Source organism: Hibiscus syriacus, unplaced genomic scaffold (genome assembly GCF_006381635.1).
Source record: "Hibiscus syriacus cultivar Baekdansim isolate YM2019G1 unplaced genomic scaffold, ASM638163v2 tig00110295_pilon, whole genome shotgun sequence".
In the NCBI taxonomy this organism is placed as follows: Eukaryota; Viridiplantae; Streptophyta; class Magnoliopsida; order Malvales; family Malvaceae; genus Hibiscus; species Hibiscus syriacus.
Window position 1 is genome coordinate 178,500 of NW_024062667.1, and position 19,603 is coordinate 198,102.

At 34.3% G+C, this 19,603-nt stretch overlaps 2 protein-coding genes across 3 annotated transcripts; both read right to left on the reverse strand.

The window, feature by feature from the left end:
* Nucleotides 1-462: 462 nt before the first annotated feature.
* Nucleotides 463-959, reverse strand: LOC120116456 (protein LIM3-like). The gene is made up of 2 exons (XM_039136955.1): nucleotides 644-959; nucleotides 463-488 (listed from the first exon to the last, which is right to left on the reverse strand). Exons 1-2 carry the CDS (start codon nucleotides 957-959, stop codon nucleotides 463-465), a joined length of 342 nt encoding a protein of 113 aa, XP_038992886.1.
* A 677-nt stretch (nucleotides 960-1,636) lies between these two features.
* Nucleotides 1,637-16,354, reverse strand: LOC120116438 (DDT domain-containing protein PTM-like). 2 transcript variants are annotated; one of them, XM_039136944.1, is made up of 10 exons: nucleotides 15,957-16,353; nucleotides 14,702-15,884; nucleotides 13,978-14,592; nucleotides 10,113-11,253; nucleotides 9,275-9,527; nucleotides 9,055-9,179; nucleotides 3,816-4,276; nucleotides 3,380-3,408; nucleotides 2,601-3,215; nucleotides 1,637-2,459 (listed from the first exon to the last, which is right to left on the reverse strand). In XM_039136944.1, exons 1-10 carry the CDS (start codon nucleotides 16,084-16,086, stop codon nucleotides 2,290-2,292), a joined length of 4,722 nt encoding a protein of 1,573 aa, XP_038992875.1. In that variant the 5' UTR covers nucleotides 16,087-16,353; the 3' UTR covers nucleotides 1,637-2,289. The 2 variants fall into 2 exon arrangements, with proteins under 2 accessions (XP_038992875.1, XP_038992874.1); XM_039136943.1 differs by having other exon boundaries at nucleotides 14,702-16,354.
* Between the last annotated feature and the right edge of the window lie 3,249 nt (nucleotides 16,355-19,603).

Below are 19,603 nucleotides of genomic sequence, written 5' to 3' on the forward strand. Positions count from 1 at the left end.
GAAGTAGAGGTTCCCTTGAACCTTCACCACTAGATTGAGTAAAGCATGACATAAAAAAATACAACTAAGATTTGTATGGACTTACAATAAAATATATATGAATAAAATGAGACTCAAATCAAATTCACTTTTAATGTTTACAAAATAAAATTTAAATATAAAAATTCAAAAAAATCTTTAAAAAGAATTTTTAAACCAAAAGTTCATCTCAGTATGAGTAATCCTAATGATTTTTTCTGATATTAATTAATATAAAAATAATAAACTTATTTCAATCTTCAGATGTTTAAGCCAGACATTATGTGGCAATTTTTTTATTAGATAATTGAAACTCAAGAAATTGTTAAAGAAAAATAGTCCATAAATAAATATAGAAAATAACCATAAACTTTATTAACAATAGCTAATAGATAGATTTATCTTCTCTTATATTTTCAATCTGTCACTTATCATCCCAGTTCCTCAAACATGTGGTGGAACAGTGAAGCCTGAAAAAAAAACAATAACACAATATCTCGGTTATAATTTAAAGAAAACAGTAAAAAAACAAGAAGATAAAAAAGAAAATAATCTTAATAGTATATTTCTATAATTTTACTTTTCAAAAAATCCTAAAAATATATAGATATTAAATTTTACGTACTTCCGCATTTCATTCCAGGTTGAAGGGTCAAGCCACATGCTGTAGCAACAAAGACAACTTTTTCCATACTAACAAGCTTCTCAATTTCTGGTGTAACGTACTTGCATATGCATGGAATATCGACGCTTTTTACCACATCACAACAATCCGTCGACGGTGGGATTTCTGGCCCCGGGACTCGAATGTATTCCGAGCATTGGGATACCAGGCTCGGAATACTCGTCTCGCATTGAGCCGAAACTCCATTGTACTCTCCCAAAAGAGTTCCAACAACCACCAACATAAGGCTCAAGAAACCAAAGCTTGATGAGGCCATTGTCTACTTTTTCTTTTGTTTTTTTATCTGAAAAAACTATGATGGTTCTGGGTTTTATTTGGTTCAGTTTAACATATATATATTGAAATTTGAGAGGAAAATTATGGTAATTTCTTCTTGAATAATAAATATTGATTTTGACCTAAATAATTTCCAAAGAAAAGTCATTTAAAACTTTGTCCCCCCCCCAGATGGAGTTAATATAATTTGTTGTATTCCATATTTGAAATATATATTTATATGTTTATTCCTTCAGTTGCACCTTCAAATTTTCTTTTCCTTTTTTGAAATAAATCAGTTAGAAATTCAACTTTTATCTGAACATACATCACCATAACCTTTTCGTGTGGATTGAGTAGCCCTAATTTTTCTAGGGTTCTAAATTGTGGTTGGTTTTGTTTATATTAACCTCTTTTGAGTTTTCTTGTGAATTTTCAAACCATTTTCTTCGTTCATGTGCAAGTTGTGTGTTAATGTTCTCTTTGTCTTCAAGGTTAATATTTTTGTCCTCCTTTTTCACTATCTTTGCTTTGTTCTATGGTTAGTGTCACTAAAGAGGCACTACAAGGCAGACCACAGAAGCTTGGTGTCGATAATTAGTCAATCAGTATTGATGTTGTAGCTCTTTACAACCTTCAAAAAACCAATCAAAATAAGCAGATCAAACTGTTTATGGATCAAATAAACATTTGTTTTATATTTGGGTTGGAAATGTTGAAAAATATTCAATGATTCCAACATCAGAAAATTTTCATGTAACTCTACTACAAACAAATCGAACCCCTACCACTTAATCTCAGTCCGGTTTTACACCAATTAAAATGTTAGACTGAAAATCTACCTTTGTTTTTTCTCTATCATCTAACTATTCAACAGATACCTGGATGCAACTCAAGAGAGGCTCCATCTGCAACCGGCTTTTGAATGATTGTTGCGGAACTCCGGTTCATTCAGGTACTTGTCATGATCCGAGGATTCCAATTTAAACTTCAACTGAATACTGTAGATCCTCATGGGAATGTCACCCTGCCTCATCATCCACAGTCGCAGGAGCATCAGATCCTGTACTAATTCTACTATCTTGCAACATAAATTTTTCATCAAATGTTAATGTTAGTGTATATGGTTTCAATTCGATGTTCGAAGTTTGTCATGCATCTATACTCTGCTTCTCATTAAGTAAAGCAGTCCCATTTGTTTGAGTTTATATTCCAAGTCGGGACTTGACCTTGTAACCGGGAAACGGATTCTTCCTTGTGCACGAACAACCTTGAGGAGTTTCACATAACATGGAGAGAGGGCACCATGTACTTCCTCAGAAGATTCGGTCCTAAGTACTAACACTATTTTGCAATTCAGCCAATTGAGATTCATCAACTCTTTTGGCCACCATATTGGGACAGAGAGGAGGGGTCGTCTTACGGCAGACATGACATCTAAATCCAATAATCTTGCTTTTGTTCTCTGAATTAAGCCCATAAGCATCTCCATGAAACCATTCTGCATCGATTAATTGAAAGGAATATTACGAAGCAATATAAACAATGAAATTTTCAAACATCAGCATGGAGTGTTTATAATAATAGGCAGTAGCCTACAATGAGAAATGATATAGAAAAAATAAAGCTGAAAGTTAATTACCTTCACAAATTTCACAGGCAATATAGTTTGAATTAGATGCATTTCCTGATTCATGACAAAGAAGGCATCTGGGTGGATCAGGGGTCGCAGTCATATGTTCAGAAGCAAAAAACTTTTTTCTTTGAAATTGCATCACCCGTTCATCGTCCGGCTTACTAGACAACCGAAGACCATTAAACCAGTAAATACGGTAAGCCCTTGTTCTCTTCTTCTGCCAAGAAATTTCCTCCATCTTCTTAGGTGCTTTCTTCTTTGGTTTCTTTTTGCCTTTCTTGCACCTACCTGGCTTTTTCTTTTGCAAAGAAATGTATTTTATTTTCCTAGGGGACCGGCGAAGTGGCACAGCAGCAGCAACCTTTTTATCCTTCTGCGACTGCAGTGACATTCGTACTACCAGTGACTTTTCATTAGCCCTTTTACCTTTTTGTGGCAGTTTCCTTACACTTTTTGCGCTCGTCTTCTGAGCCTTCATGTCACCCTTTCCTCTTTTCATCGCAATACCCCCTTCTTTTGCATTGACATCTGACTTGCAATCTCGGCAGCGATGGCATGTATATGTGCACTCAGCAATGATAGCTCCAGCAGATTTTCTAACATGCCTCTTATGAAAAAATCCTGAAATTATATCAAACTATCAGAAATGTGAAATATATGAAGAGCACGTATATTGGAAGCTCGTAAAAGCAATGACCTCAAGCATGCAGAGAATTACTTAGTAAAACAAATCAAGCATTTAAGAACAAGACAAATACACTTTAATATAGAAGAGCACCACTTACCCTTACAATACTGACAGCAGACAGCTTCCCTGCCAGATTGATAAAATCAAAAACAAAACAAAAAAAACCATAGTTAATTAAAAGAAACAGTCCAGAAATAACAACTCATTATTAAGTATTAGGCCATAAACTATGAAAATGGGTATCCTTGAACATCTATTCAAGCCAAAAACTTATCTCTAGTTCTGATCCAAAGCTTCAAAGTTCAGGGATTACTTATTAGTGCTTGAATAAGAATCGAGTAGACTAAATGTTACAAATTTTAAATGTTAATTTTGTTATTATGCTCTAGTATCTACCAAAACGTATTTTTTAAAGTTCTGTAAGCCTATAAGGACATCATTCTTGATACAGGAAATTTTAGAAACAACAGTTCCAATACCATGAAACTAAAACTATTAGAAACGATAAAGATGATAGGATCATTTTTTTCTACCTGATGAGGACATCTTTGTTACAGTGCCCACATTGATAATACTCTGACCTTTCAGCTTTAGAGAAGAGAAAGGAGAAACCCTTGTTCTTTGATGACTTCTTTGCCACCCTATTGATCTCAGAAGAATTTTCAGAAATCATCTTATTAGACATCCGGGCAATTTTTCTCTCTTCGAAACATCTCACGAGATGCAAGGGCACATAAGATTCATTCAACCAATATTTCTTTCTTTCACTTGAAGATTCTTCAACAACAGTCCCATATCTTTTGACAATGTCGGGGATGATTCTCCTCTTCCCAAAATCAAGAAGATACTTCACCACATCTCCCTCTATGAATTTTCGGCGCACAACACATTTCTTGAACAGTCTAATTGATTTCTTAAAGTCCTTATCTAATGTAGCGAGAGCATATGTGTTTTCAATGTCATCCCACCTAATGTTTGAATCAAGTTCTCTTACCTGAAAAAATAACGAAAAATAAGCCAGCATTCAAAAGAGTGGTTGGTTCATGAAAATTTTGATAACCTTGCTTATTAAAAACATGTAATCGAAAGTGGAAATAATCAAGGCAACCATGTAAGGTCAGAGTTTAAAAAGGCGCGCTTGAGACGTGCCTAGGCGGTAAGGCACAAGACAATGAGTCCAAAATGCTTAATTGAGTCTAGGCGAGGTGACTTCAATAAGGTGCTGGAAGGCGCTCAAAAGGCACTGAGGCGTTGCCTTTCAGGGCTTAATTTAATTTGTTTTGTGGGCCACATCTGGACCACACAAAACAGTCTTTAGCATCAAAAAGTGGACAAGAATCTAAAAGAGGAGTAATAAAAGGAAAAATAAAAAGAAAACTTATTTTCTTTAGATCTTCAACTCCAACGTTGAAGATAAGTCTTTCCATTGATCAGACATACCCAGCACATGAAAGTAGAACATGGAGGAAGCAAACAAACCCAAAATAAGATAGACCATACCCAACACATGAAAGTAGAACAGAACCAAAATGGTGACCGAGGATTTGGAAAAGTCATACAAGATTTTATGGATCCTTGATCAGTTAGAGTTATTTTTCTTATCACGAGTTAGGCTGGCTTCTTGGTTTCTAGCTAAGCACAAGGACGTTTCTATTCATAAGGATTCCTTGATTATGGATCCTTCATTAGCAGATTCCTACTCGCCCTACAGTTCTATGAAGTCTTCTTCATTCCCTTGGGTACCTCCCCCTTCTGGTTTTTTTAAATTGAATGTGGACGCAACCGTTAGTAGTGACTGGAAGAAATCGGGTATAGGAGGTATTTAGAGGGATCATTCAGGTTCAGTCCTAGGTTCTTTTCAAGAGTCAGCTGGTCTGGGACCTCCGACTATGATCGAACTTAAAGCTATTCAGAGGGGTATTTCATTATATGCTTCTGCTCAAGGGAGGGTTAAAGATAGGCTGATTGTTGAGAGTGATAGCAGGGTTGCAGTAGATTGGATCAACACTGTCAATTCATGCCCAGTTGTTTATGAATTCGTTGTTAGTGATATAGTTGACAATCTTAGATTTTTGGGGAGAGTTATAAATTGGGTTGCAAGGTCAGCTAATATGGACGCCGATGCTTCTGCAAAGGCTGGAATAGGCTAATTTTTATGTTGTTTGTTGTTTCAGTTTAGCATTTGATTCCTGTTCGGGTGGGATTTATAGACTGTTGTAAGGGTTATTTCGAAGAGATCTATCGAGGTTGTAATCTTATTTTCTTTAATGAAAATCTAAGGCGCTCTTTTCCTCCTTCCAATGATTAAGGAGCTTCTTTTCAAGCTCCATTAATTAAGAAGGAGGTTTTTAATGAGGCCTTCTAATCTTATCAAAAAAAAATACAAGATTTTATGGTTTTTAAAGGCTGATAGTTTGTGGGGTTTTTTTTCTTCTAAATGTGATTTTACAGAAGAAGAAACACTATCTAGGGCTTAAATTACCATTAAAATCCAAAATAGAAAGATAAGGTTTTTGTTTTTTACTAGAAAGCTCACAAAACCTCTTATCTTAGGCACAATTATTTCTTTTACATTATATTATCCCTAAGATAAGGAATTTACAGTGTATATGCTTCCTATTGCATGATAAAATGTGATGTTTTATACTTTTTGATTGGAAAGTTCAAGGTAACTAATGAAATGGAGAGCTTTTTTTTAAACTATTACATGGTTTAATGGTCTATTTTAGTAAGTTTATATGCAGGTTAGTAGACAAATCTTTAATTTCAAAAAGTGCGCCTCAATTCAATAAGGCACACGCCCTTGGTTTTCAAGGGCGCAAGGTGCACCAAGGCGCAAAAGGTCCCTGGAGCCTAGGCGCCCGCCTTTCGTATGCGAGGCACACCATTTGTACTATATGATATAAACCGAGTGAAACTATATTTTGTACTTAAAATAACATGATAAATAATATTAGAGAGAATAGAAGTTAGGGATTTTTGTTTTGATCGTGAAGTGAGTTTCAGAAGAGGTTTTTTTTTAGATATTAAAGGAAAATTATTTATTAAAAATGTAAATAACTTTTAAAATCATTTTATCATATTTCAAAAATAAAATCAATTTATCAAAAGCTCCAAGACGCTGCGCCCGTCACCCGACGTCTAAAGCCCATAGGCACGCGCCTCACAGTGCTTCCTGTGAAACGCCTCCTCTGACCAAGGCGGGCGTTCTCTTCATCGCCTCTTTGTGCCTCGCGCCTAGGCGCACTTTTGAAAACCCAGCGCACGCCTCACTTCAATAAGGTGCGCACCTCACGCCTGCTCCTTGCGCTTAGGCTATAAGATCCCTATAGCCTAAGTGCACCTTGCGCCATTTTTTACATTGTGTAAGGTCAATTGTAAAATACTATAAACTGGTTGTATCCCCTTAGGACTTTTATAAATAAATACATATGGCTAAATGATGTAACCATAGTTGACCAAAATTAAATAGAGACAATACCACAGACATTAGAACTAAATAGCATTTGCTTTGCATACATATCTAACATGTGCAAGATAAGGTGGAAATACTCAAGCCAGCACCTAAAGTTGAATCCTATCGGACCCCAGGGCAAAAACTAAACTTTCTCGAACTGCCAGATCGTTCAAGCCAGTTAATTCTGGCTGCTTCTCGAACTGTCATCTTCCTTCTAGGGGGCATTTGGCATGCTGAACGTCATTCAAATCTTTGGATTTTAACGGGTGGAAAGTAGGTTCCTATATTTGGTAAGGTATATTCCCGGGAATGTAGCCTTCCCATGGGCATCGCATTATCACAAATAATCAATGTTTTTAAAATCGGACCGGACATTGAACCAGTGAAGGTACTGGTTCACTAGTTCACTGGTTCAACCGCGGTTGAACCGAATTTTATATAAAATAAATATATTTTTTTAATTTTACATAATATTCAAAGCAATATTAATATATATATAACACTTTTTTTAAGTTTACAATATTAAAAGGTATAAAAATATCACAAGTCATAACATTTATAAATGAAAAACCATAAAATCAAGTGAAACAAAATGATTCAAATCAACTACAACATAATATTTAAGGTAAAACATATTAAATAATAAATATAATTATATAACTATAATCAAAAAAATAAAATTGGGACTTAAAAAAATCATAACAAATGATGTCATTTAGTTTAATTGTTTTTAAAAAAACAATCCCATATGGCTAAGAAACATAGAATAGTATCCCAAAAGTTTAAAGAGTAAAAATATGAGAACAAAACAATCTCACATGGCTAAGAAATATAGAAGAGCATCCCAACTTACTTCTATAAATAATAGAGATAATTTGACATTCAAAATCATAGAGTCTTTTGGTGAGCACAAAGCGAACTATTTTTTCGCTTCAATTGAGCTCAAATTTTAGGCTTCAATCGAACTTCTAAATTTTTTTTTGAGTTCGAGCCTTTTCGATTTCAAATTTTAATATTATATTTCGAGTTGATAATTTTTAGCTCGTGAGTTTTTGAGTTTTAAAGTTTTCGAGTTCGAGTCGAGCTCAACAATACTCGAATTTGACTCGGCTCGTTGAACAAACGACGTCGTTTGGTTTAATTTTTTTTAAAGAAAAAAAAGTGAACCGGCAGTTCAAACCGGTTTTGCCGGTTTTCAGCCGGTTCACCCCGGTTCTTTACCGGTTCTGTGCTAATCCGGTTTTGGGAGTTAATCGGACCGGACAGGCCACCAGTTCACGGTTCAACCGGTCGAACCGGCCGGTCCGGTCCTGTTTTAATAACATTGCAAATAATACGGGGAAGTAAAAGAAGCAAATTCTTTACACAAAATTGCCTTATGGGTTTATATATTATTTTCTTCATTGGGAAAAAAATAACAGTTCTTTAATGCATTATATAATGGTAAATTAATTTTTATTTACATGTTACCCATTTGATTTTTTCCAAAGTTGAAAATAGTCTTCTTTTCATATAGCCTCATGGGTTTATACATAGTTTATATATCTTTTTCCCGTGTAGCCTCATGAGAAAGAAATCAACATGTGAGTGAGAAAATTATTTAAGCCACAGGATATTATGCCTAGAACCTGTGAAGCTACATGGAAAAATTACAAAATAATAGTAAAACTGCATGGAGATGGAAGTCAATAGCCAACATTTCTTTACAATTCAAACAACATACACAGCTAGGGATAAGCGTTTGATCGAGTCGAGTCAAAAATTTCGAGTTATTAGAGCTAACGAGTCCTATTTTATAACTCCAAGTTGACTTGAAATTTTTTCGAGTTGAGTCGAGATTATAAATTCAAGTCAAGTCAAATTTTCGAGTTTCTATTTAACTTTAACAATAAATATTTTTTTTGATAGGAAAGGGAGACCTCATTAACTATAAATATTTATAATATTATTTGATTCCAATTTAAATGAATTTTTATAATATATATATATATATATATATATATTTCTTCATATTTTTTCATATGTGATATACATATATCATACAAAGTCGAGAGACTCGACCCAAACTTGAAAATCAATCCACTAATTACTAAAAAATTTGAGTTATTCGAGTTACTATTCAAGTTGTATTTTACAACTCGATTTGAAATTGAAATTTTTTCGAGTCGAGTTTATGAAATTACAACTCGAAATCAATTCGAGTCGAGTTTTGCTCACCCCTATACACAACGTGAAGATAGGCATAAATATTTTCCCTCCACTTTTGCAGCTACTATCTATTACAAATAAGACATGAGGACCATAAGGAATCATACCTGGAAAGCAAGTTGCTCTACACTGGTTGCTGACTCAACAGCAGCTCGCCATGCAGCAGATTTGCTTCTCTTTGAAATATCTGAACTTTCAGGATAGAGTATGCCTGGTATCTTTTTGCCTCCACCTGCAGAATTTAAACTTTAAAGAATTCAGAATCATAATTCTTTTTTCTAACAACGCCAACCAGAAACTTAGAAGAACAATAGTGAAAATGCAGACCTTGCCTAGCAGCCTTGGAAACCAAAGAGCAGGGTAAAACCTTCCAATTGAACAACTGACGAGAAACCCCACCACCTCTCCACCAACAAATACTTGGTCCTACAGCAGGATTCGAAGTTCTCGCAATCCCATGCTTGGCAGATCCACGACTTGAAGTAATCATGATATGAGAAGCTGAACCCATAGTGGCAGCAGAATCCACATGTTTCATCCAGTCTGTTGAAAGAGCAAGATGATGCAGGTTTGCCTCTAACTGTACACCCATTATGAGACTAATAATGTCAGAAATGATAAAGAATAAGCTCTAAGTAGTATAACCTATATCACAGACCAGTGTTATGTGCTTTTAAAAGGTTATAGTTGATAGATAACCAGTATCTAGCTCAACTTATTAACATAACCAAAATAAACCCATCTAGCCTTCTAAAAAACTTGAGTGAACCAGATAAGAATGCACAAAAGAACTCAAAAGGTTCTAACATGATCCTAACCCAAAGTCAAAAATTATTTGGACCTGAAAATATTTGCTTTGACATGATAATGTGAAAAAGTTTGTGGAAACCCAAATGTCCAGCCAAACCTAACACAACCCAATTTAACGCTAAAATGCCAATGATCTTAATGGAAAATTGTCCATAGAAGTCAAAAAGACACCCAACCTGACCCAATCAATTCTGCCACTAGATAAAACAATTTTCAAAAAGATACATTTTGCAGTAATCGTCATTATATGTGTGTGTTAGAGTATGAAAATTTGAAAGAGATAGAACTGGACTTAGCAGTAACATATAAAACAAAAACTTCTAAATTTTTCAGAAAATAACCAGAAAATACTTACCGTTAGCAATAAATGTTTAATAGATGCAATACTAGATGTCTTGATAATGCTTTTATGCCAGATCTTCACATATTGCGGATTCAGCCATGGACCCGAAAGAAGCCCATTCAAACGACTTTCGATGGAAAATATGTGACAAATGACATCTATAACATGACCCTTCTTATTCCACAGTGACTGAAGGTCAACCATCTCACTTTTTGAAAATTCAGGAACACAACCCGAAGTAATTTTAAACAAGCAATCTGTATCATCCACAGGATATCTACAGGGGAAGCACCACCCACAATTTTCTTTACGAGAATCTATGTATAGATTATGAATATCCGGCCAATGAAACCTGTTGGATTTCTTCAAAATAACCTTCATCTGCATCGCAATTATCTCCTCCAGTGATTCAAGGAAATCATCATTTTTCTTTTCTGATGGCTTACGCATCAACTCTTCTACAACTAATGAGGCAGTTTGGCCAAAACTATAGCAGTTCATGTAGCCATTCCCAGGCTGCAATTGCAATGCATCACCTCTTTTTGCACTTATGGCAAATGGAATTTGCTGAGATGCTAACTTTCCCTTGCGTTCTTGCTTAGCATCTAAATCATTATATGCTAAAGAACTATCTTCAAGACTTGAACATTTTCCTGGAATCTCAAATTGGTTTGAGACCTCAACAGATCCCTGTTTCTGAAAGTTAGGAAAGACTGAACCCATTTGCATTGTTTCAGCTGACCCTTCAGAACTCAGATATGGAATTTCTGTTCCAGCCACCAAATCCAACATGTTAGCAGATCCTGCTACCTCAATATCACGATGACCAGAATTTTCAGCAGCTTCCTTCCCTTCTTGTTTTCCACCACCAGCAACCTCATCCTTTATCGTAAAAATTTCTGCAGAAGAAACAGTTGGCAGGGATGAGCTAACAGTAGGGATTTGCCCCTTTATATGTGTCTCTGAACAAGCAGAATTCAGAGATTCAAAGTTATTACTAGCACCATTTAAGCCAAGAGCTACATCCCACTGCTTGCAAATCTCTTTTAGTATGTCACTATACTGGCATGAAGATTTTAGCACATCAAGTACAAGGTTGAGGTCATTTCTATGGTAGTAATTAGATGGGTATTCAGCATCAAATGAATCTAACCTGCAAATATCAACAATACAATGTCGGTAACAGCAGAAGCAACAACAAATCGAAAGTCATTAACCCTGACATATGCAAACCTTTGTGCCCATATTTTATTAAAAATGTACACAGGCAGAAACCAAATCATTTGGAGTAATAGACCATAGCAACTCAAATCGATCATGACGCAATAAAAGACTCCTCCATCGAATTAGTTGATCAATATGTCCAAGTTCTTATGGGGAGGTGGAATGGAGAGAAACAAGATTCATTGGGTTAATTGGCCCACTGTGTGCAAATCTAAGAATGAGGGAGATTTGGGAGTGTTGAATCTTATCAATATGAACAGAGCCCTTCTGGGGAAATGGTCTTGGAGGTTTGCTAATGATAGGAATGTTGTTTGGAGGAGGTTGATATGCTCTAAATACAATCTTGACCCCTACTTATTATTGTTCAATAGCAAGGTTCCAACTCAAGCTTCTTGGATTTGGAGTTCAGTGGTCAATAATCATTTTAAAGAAGACTTATTTGGCTCCAAGTTTCGTAGTATGTGCAGAATTCAAGTTGGTAATGGCGAGTTGATTCGATTTTGGCAAGATCACTGGGCGATGGACTGCCCGCTCAAGGTTGCTTTCCCGAGACTGTTTTCTATTTCTTCTAATAAGAGTGGCAAATTAATTGAGTTCGGTGAGTTTGGTTCTATGGGATGGATTTGGAATATTCAGCTAAGGAGGAGCTTGGCAGATTGGGAATTTGAACAAAGGGCAAATCTTATGTCAGTCATTTCTAATTTCTGCCTGTCTAAAGGGGCTTTTGATGGACTAATCTGGAAAGGTAATGGGGCTGGTGTCTACTCTGTTAGTTCATGTGTGAAGGTTTGTTCCTCGGCTTCCCAGGAGATTCCTTTTTGGAAGAACATATTGTGGAAAGGATTGGTGCCTCCAAGAGTAGAGTTTTTTATGTGGCAGGTGGTACTTCAGAAGCTGTCAGTGAAGACAGAATTGGTTAAAAGAGGGGTTATGGGTATTGAAGATGTTTCTTGTCCTCTTTGTAAATTGGTGGATGAATCTTCTTCTCATTTATTTTTCTCTTGTTCTGTTGTGTGGTCACTTTGGAACAAATTCTTGCAGTTTTGGAGTTTAAGTTCGGTTTTTCGAGTCAATGCTCAGAGCTTTCTGCTAGCTTGGGAAGAATTGAATATTAATTCTGTTATTTGGAATTTTATTCCTGGTGTTGCTATTTGGACTATTTGGAAAGTCAGGAATGCCATTGTCTTCGAAGGCGGGAAGTTAGACCTGACTAACTTATTTTTCTTAGCAAGATTTAAGCTTGCTTCTTGGTTCTTAGCTAAGTTTAAAGATTCTGCTATTTCTAAGGACTCTCTTATCAGTGACCCCTCCCTTGGGGATTCATGTTTCCCCCACAACAAATCGATTTTTTCTACGATCCCTTGGTCCCCTCCTCCTAAGGGCTTTGTCAAATTGAATGTGGACGCAGCTACCAGTTCTGATTGGAAGAGAAGTGGAATTGTCGGTATTCTAAGAGATGATGCAGGATTGTTTTTAGGTTCTTTCAAGGAGGCTTCTGGTCCGGGTCCACCTATTTTGATGGAGCTAAAGGCTGTTCAGAAGGGATTATATTTTTTTGATTCCTTGCGAGGATGTATTAAGGGTCGGTTGATTATCGAATCTGGTTGTAAAATGGTAGTGGAATGGTTTAAGAATGGTGCTATTTGTCCTGATTTGTATGTCTTAATTGTAAGGGATACAGCTGATAGGCTTAAAGAATTGGAGGGTTTTATTAGATGGGTTGCTAGGACAGCTAATATTGAGGCAGATGGGCTGGCTAAGTCTGGTATAGGTTAATTTCAGTGTGGTTCTTAGGGGTATTTTATTTTGGGTTTTTATTAATGAAGTATGAGGCACTCTTTTCCTCCTTCCTCTGATTAAGGAAATCATTTTGAGTTCCTTAATCATGAAGGGGGTTTTTAATGAGGCCTTCAATTCTTATAAAAAAAAAGTATATGTTGATCATAAATTGTTTTACTGTAACAAGTCACAAACTCCTGAAGTTGCTTTCTTTTGGTTTTGTAATTCATAAAAGTTTTAAACCTAGGATTAGAAGCTAGGTTTTCCTGTTTATCTTCAGCAACATGTTGCTTATATGTGTGTATGTGCGCACGCATGCATGAATATATCATAAGCAATGGTATTATAATTTAAACAGAAATATGCAACAAAAAATTTTGGTGAAAAACTGTGCAACAATATCATCCACACAGAATGATGATTAAAAAATAGAAGCATGCTAACCATCAACCATCAGATTTTATATTGACATCAACAATTCCCAAAAAACATCAAAATCATGTCAAATAAAATGATTCTTTTACACATCAAGGCAAAACAATGTGTCATAAATGGTAAAGATGGTTGTTAAAGGCAGTGCCAATGATGTCTCCATATCACAAACCATAACTAACTAGACCCCTGTATGGATAATGACATGAAGATTTCATGATCGATAATAGCTACTGATATCTGCTAAAACAATTTCTGACAATTAATAAGAATCTGGGGGGAAATGATAGGTCAAAAAAATGAAAGACAAGAAGGGATTATGGTCACTCTTTATCAATAAGCCAGGGGAGAACTTCCAACTCATAAAATAGATTCATAAATGGCTCATCAAAACAGGTAGTACTAGAAATCATATTTAATAAGCTGGATAAAACAAACTTACACTAACAAGTAACCAGAGCTGTTATAATATAACCGGCCATGAGGATCAATGCCCAAAAGCTCCGCTCCTCTAAGTAATTTACGAGGTTTCACCCAAGGCTTCTTTCTTTCAATTGCACATTCAGGGCAGTACCAATCACCTTCTGGCAAAAGAACATTCACAACACCTACGCACTTTGAATGGTAAGCAGCAGGACAGCCATCACAGCATATTAAACTCCCATCCATCTTACAAAGGCAGCAATCATCACTATTCCAGTCAGAAGTGTCATCAATTATATCTTCACTTAAGCCAGATCCACTTGATACGTCCATGGCAGCTTTTCTTTTCTTGTAAACCCCATTGTTCATATTTCTATCAAAATCCATGTCAGTCTCAGATGCCAAAGACCTTCTATTAAGCTCAGATCTTACAGCTTCCACCTCAATCAAATCATCACACAAACACCTAAGTATCTCGACCTTAACAGATGCAGGTAGTTTATAATAGTCACTTCTGAATAGTTTCAAACTAGTGAGATTAAAACCATAATCCAATCCCGAACCATGGATGAGTAGATACTCGACCAAGAAAATGGGCCACGTAATAGAGTCCAAGAAACCCCAATTAAGACTCCTACATTGTATGATCAACAAGAAATATTAAACAATGATAACTGGCAAACAGAAATAATGTTGAAAGGCAAGGGAAAGAGAGGGAACAGAAATGGAAAGAACAAAAATACCTTAAACATTCAGAAGCAGATTCAGAATCTTCACTAGATATGTACTCCAAATGTTTTTTCAGAGTTTGTAAAATGGAAACATTAATACAATCAAATAATGTGCTGGGAGACTGACACTTCAGTGCAGCCACAAAATCCTCCAACTCAAAGGGACTTAAAAATAATAAAGTACTAAATGACATCAAAAATGCATAAATAGAAAAAATATCAAGTACAGAAATATCATCCAAATTCAAATTCTTGGAAGATGGTGGTAATTGCAGTTTTGGAGGAAGAACAATAGGATCTTCAGACACTCTACGACATGACCTAATTGGTTTCTCCTCTGCTACTGCAGTAACAGAAGGAGATGGTGCCAAACCAGAAATAGCACATGTTGTTGCAGGTAGTGGTGAGCTTGGAACATGATTTCTAGAAGACCCTCTACGAGCACTTCTTCTTAAGACCCTTTCTGATGAAGAATCCAAGTCCTTTCCAACCTTTATTCTCTTTCTCCGACCACTAGCTTGTTTGAATGCGCTTTCGATATCAACTCGGCACCCATCAATTACTGCAGCACCAAGCTCAGGAACACACTCTAACCCAACTCCACCAGAACCATCAGCCTTGACGACATCCAGATCCACAACAGCACCCTCCTCAAGGATTCCTTCAACAGACCCAAAACCTGGATGATCTCTCTTCAATTCCTTGTTAGAAACACCCTCTGCAACATCATTTTGTTCCATTATCTGTGCTTCTTTAAGTATCTCGGCACAAGTAGTAGATTCTCTCACTTCTACTTGCCATCCACAGATACCATCAATAGCATCTTTGTTAACCTCCTCATCAGCCCCTAAATTCAAATCAAAACAACATTCCTTCCCTTGGGTTTTGCAATTAAGATTGACATCATCATCTAAATTACAACTCGGGTCCAAATTCAAATCGATACACCCTCTCTTCTTCACATTCTCTCCCTCACCACAAGAAATTCCATTATGATTTAAATAGTTACTACTACAATGAGTATCATTAAGATTCAAATCAAACCCAGAAGAATTCAAGTCAAACCCATTTTTCATTTCCATATCCCCATTCCTATATAAATTCAAATCCGTCGTGGATCCAATTCCCTTCTCATCTAGAATTTCACTCAAATTCCCATCAATACCCTCATTCTCCGTCAAGGCCCCAGTAAACCCTTCATTCAGATCAACATTTGTACTCAAATTCAAACCTTTATTAATAGCTACGGTTTTTTTATTTGCAGTACCTGGAAAAACACGAACTTTCCTCTCAACACGGCGTCGTTTCCTGGGCCTTCCAACCCTCGGCTTCTCACGGACAACCTCAAACTCCGGTTTGGATCTCGGCTCAAGGTTTGGGTTAGAAGCATCAGCCATGCAAGAGAAGCAACTTAATGAAAGTTAAGTTCCTCCGAACGGCCGTCCTCGTTAAGGATCTCGAAAAACCCAGATGAAGAATCAAAGGAATTAACAGTGCCCGAGTGGAGACCAAATTCTTTGAACTCTTTCTTCACGTATTTGCCAACAAACTTCATTTTCTCATTTTGCTTCTTTGTGTTTAGTTTCTTCCCCCGTTTTTTGTATTAAACAAAACTAAAATACTTATGGAGAGTTAAGGGGAGAGGAAAATGAAGAAAACCCAGATGGAAATGTTGCTTTAAATTCAACAGTATAAGGATGTGGAGGGTTTTAGAGAAACAGAAGAGGGAGAGAAAAAAAAAAGAACGAAATATGGGTTTTCTTTTTAACACCGAGAAATAATTAGAATTCAAGGGTTCAATGGCCAAGACTTTGGTTTCTTTGTATAATATATTAGGAGTTGATGAAGAAATGGGGTCTCTTTCAGTTCAAATCAAGAGACAGAGAGAGAAAAGGAGGCGAAGTTGGGACGAAAAAGAAAGATGTTAGGTTCGAATCAGCTATGAAGAAGAAAACGGCCCAATGTGAAATCCTCTTTAATTCATAAAAATTGTATATTTATGAAGAAGAAAAATTATTTCTTCCGTTTACAATTTGAACTCGGTAACTTATTGGTTGGTCAACGGTCAGAGGAGATGGTTACTGCTGGGGCAAAAGAAGAAACTATTTAAATTATAAACATCTATGTATTGTATGTATATCGAAAAAAATGAAGAAATATCTTTTTATTGTGTAAAAAGTTATTTAAATTATAATTAAATAATATTATAATATTATAAATATTTATAATTAAGTTTAAATATAAATTCAAATAATTTTGTTCGAATTTTAAAAACTCAACTCGATTTGATTAAGATTTTATAAATTTCACTCGACTAAAAAAATTCAAATAAATTTTAAATTGTATTATAAAGTTAATTAAAACCATAATATAACTTAGGGCGTGTTTGGTTAGAGGGATGTGAGATTCCCATGAGAATAGAATCTACATTCCCCCGTTTGGTTGGTCGATAATGTTATTCCCGGTAATCTTATATTATCAATAGTAGATTTTTTTGGGTATATTACCGGGAATGTCATTACCTCCATTTCCTTAGGTATTGTTGGATTACCGGCGTTTTGAACTAAAATGCCCTTAAAATTATTTTTTATTTCAAAAATATCCTTATTCTGTCATTGAATAATAAAAATTCTACGAAAGTTAAATTACATATTTATCCTTAAATTATGTTAGATTTACAAAAAAAAAGTATATAATTAAAATTTTATATGAAGTTTAGAGGTTAAAATAAAATTTTACCCTTTTATTAAACCTTTTTATATTTTCAATTTTATAAAAAAATTATATAACTTTTATGAATTTTAATTTTTAAAGAAAATCTATAAATATTTTTCAATTTGTTAAAAAAACAAATATATAATAAGGATAATTTGGTCAAATATACATTCCAATAATCTTTTATTCCTTTAACCAAAACGGTAATCTTACATTCATGCTAAACCAACCAAATACAAAATACAATATTCTCAGTAATCCTATTCCCTGGTAATCTTTTATTCTCGTTGGTAATCTTATATTCCGTTAACCAAACGCACCCTTACAGTATTTGAAATATAAATAAGTCTATTGTTTATAAATCTTTCAAAATTATAAATACTCTCTCGTTATAAAATTCTCGTGAAGAAAAATACAAATTAAATTATTTTAGGGATTATTATTTTTTTGTATAACTTATCTTTGTATATAGTTTTAAGTATTTATAATTTTACACTTCATTAAATTATAAATATATAACTTGTTGTATTTGTCTTTTAAGTTTTAACCCGATCAGATTACATTTATTGTTGTTAAAAATTAGGGGAGTTTTCTTAAAAACGATGAGGCAATGTCAGATTTGAATTTATAATAAAAATCTGACTTAATATAATATTATAATTATTTTTATATATTTAGGGATAATTATAATATATATATATATATATATATATATAAGTTAAATGTGATTTCAAAGTAATATATGTTTTAAGTAATCTTAATCATTTGACAATGAATGTTCAATCACCCTTGCAGTGGCTGGAGCTCGAACATGTAAACTCTAGGAACAACAACAATTCTTTTAACCACTAAGATAAGTTGATTTATATAAATACTCTCTTTATATTATTTTTAATTAAGTTCTTATTTTATATAAAAAAAATGAATTTTTTATTTGAAATGAGTTAAGTGCGAATTTTTACTCCAAAATTTAGATCGGATTTTAAATCGAATGAGATCCTTCAAAAATTGGGATTAAATGATTTAAATTTTAGATAAGATTCAGATAGATTAAAAAACCTAATCTCACCATACTCATCCTAACCCAGCACATGATACGTGACCAATAAACTTGTTACCTAGGAAGGCCAATAAAATCAAGGATAAATTATCTATATAGTCATTCACTTATCACCTTAATTTTGTTTTAATCATCAAACTTTTATTTTTTTAATATTATATTTTAATTACTCATCGTTAATAAATTAATGTCATTCTCAACGTGACAATAAGTGTCACAATCTTAGAAACAAAAACAATAATAAACATCTAAAAAGAGCTTGTTTGAACATAGCTCTTTTGAAAGAGATTCAAGCACTCAATTACTTGAGCTAGGTAGAAAATTTATGTTAGTTTTGTTGAGGTATATATTTAATTTATATTAAACTACCACTATAAATAAAAGAATTTTGTTAGATATGAGATTTGAACTTATGACGTTATATAAAAATATTTAAATACTTAACCATTAAATTAGAGTAAAAATTAATTTATAACATATAGAAGTTAATATTTAATTTATATAAATATTAGATGAACGACTACTTGACTTTATAAGAGTGAAGTTTGAATTTAAGAAAAATAAAATCCCTTTGAATTTTTTTTAATTTTCTTTCTAATAAGGTGTTAATATGTGCTTTATTAGTTGAATAAAATTAATTAAATAATAATAAAAGGTAATAAATTGAAAATTAAAAATTACCATGTTAGTTGTATTTGATATAATTTTAGAAAGAATAATAGTTAAGTGACCAAAATAGAACTAACCTAAAAATATGTGACTAAATAGTTAGTTTACCCTAAAAATAATTACGAATCACGCTTTTTTAAGAATTAGCCTAAAACCCTGGCCGTCTATTGGTACGGTACCTGAGAGAGTCTGCACACTATTGACCTTTGGGTTTTCACATATTTTCAACACAGAAATTAAACAAACCAATAGCTTCCTCTTAAGCTTTGTTGGTAGCAGCCGCTGCACGGTTTCATCTTTGATCATCTTCTCTCAATCTTCGTCGTAAGTTATTTCTTCCTTTCCGAATATTGAAGTTATTGTTTTAATGATTATGGTGATGAGGTATCGAACTAAAATTTAGGTGAGAATGTTAAACGAAATCTTACGTTCTGATATGTAATTTTTGCATCTTTTATTCATATAAGCCG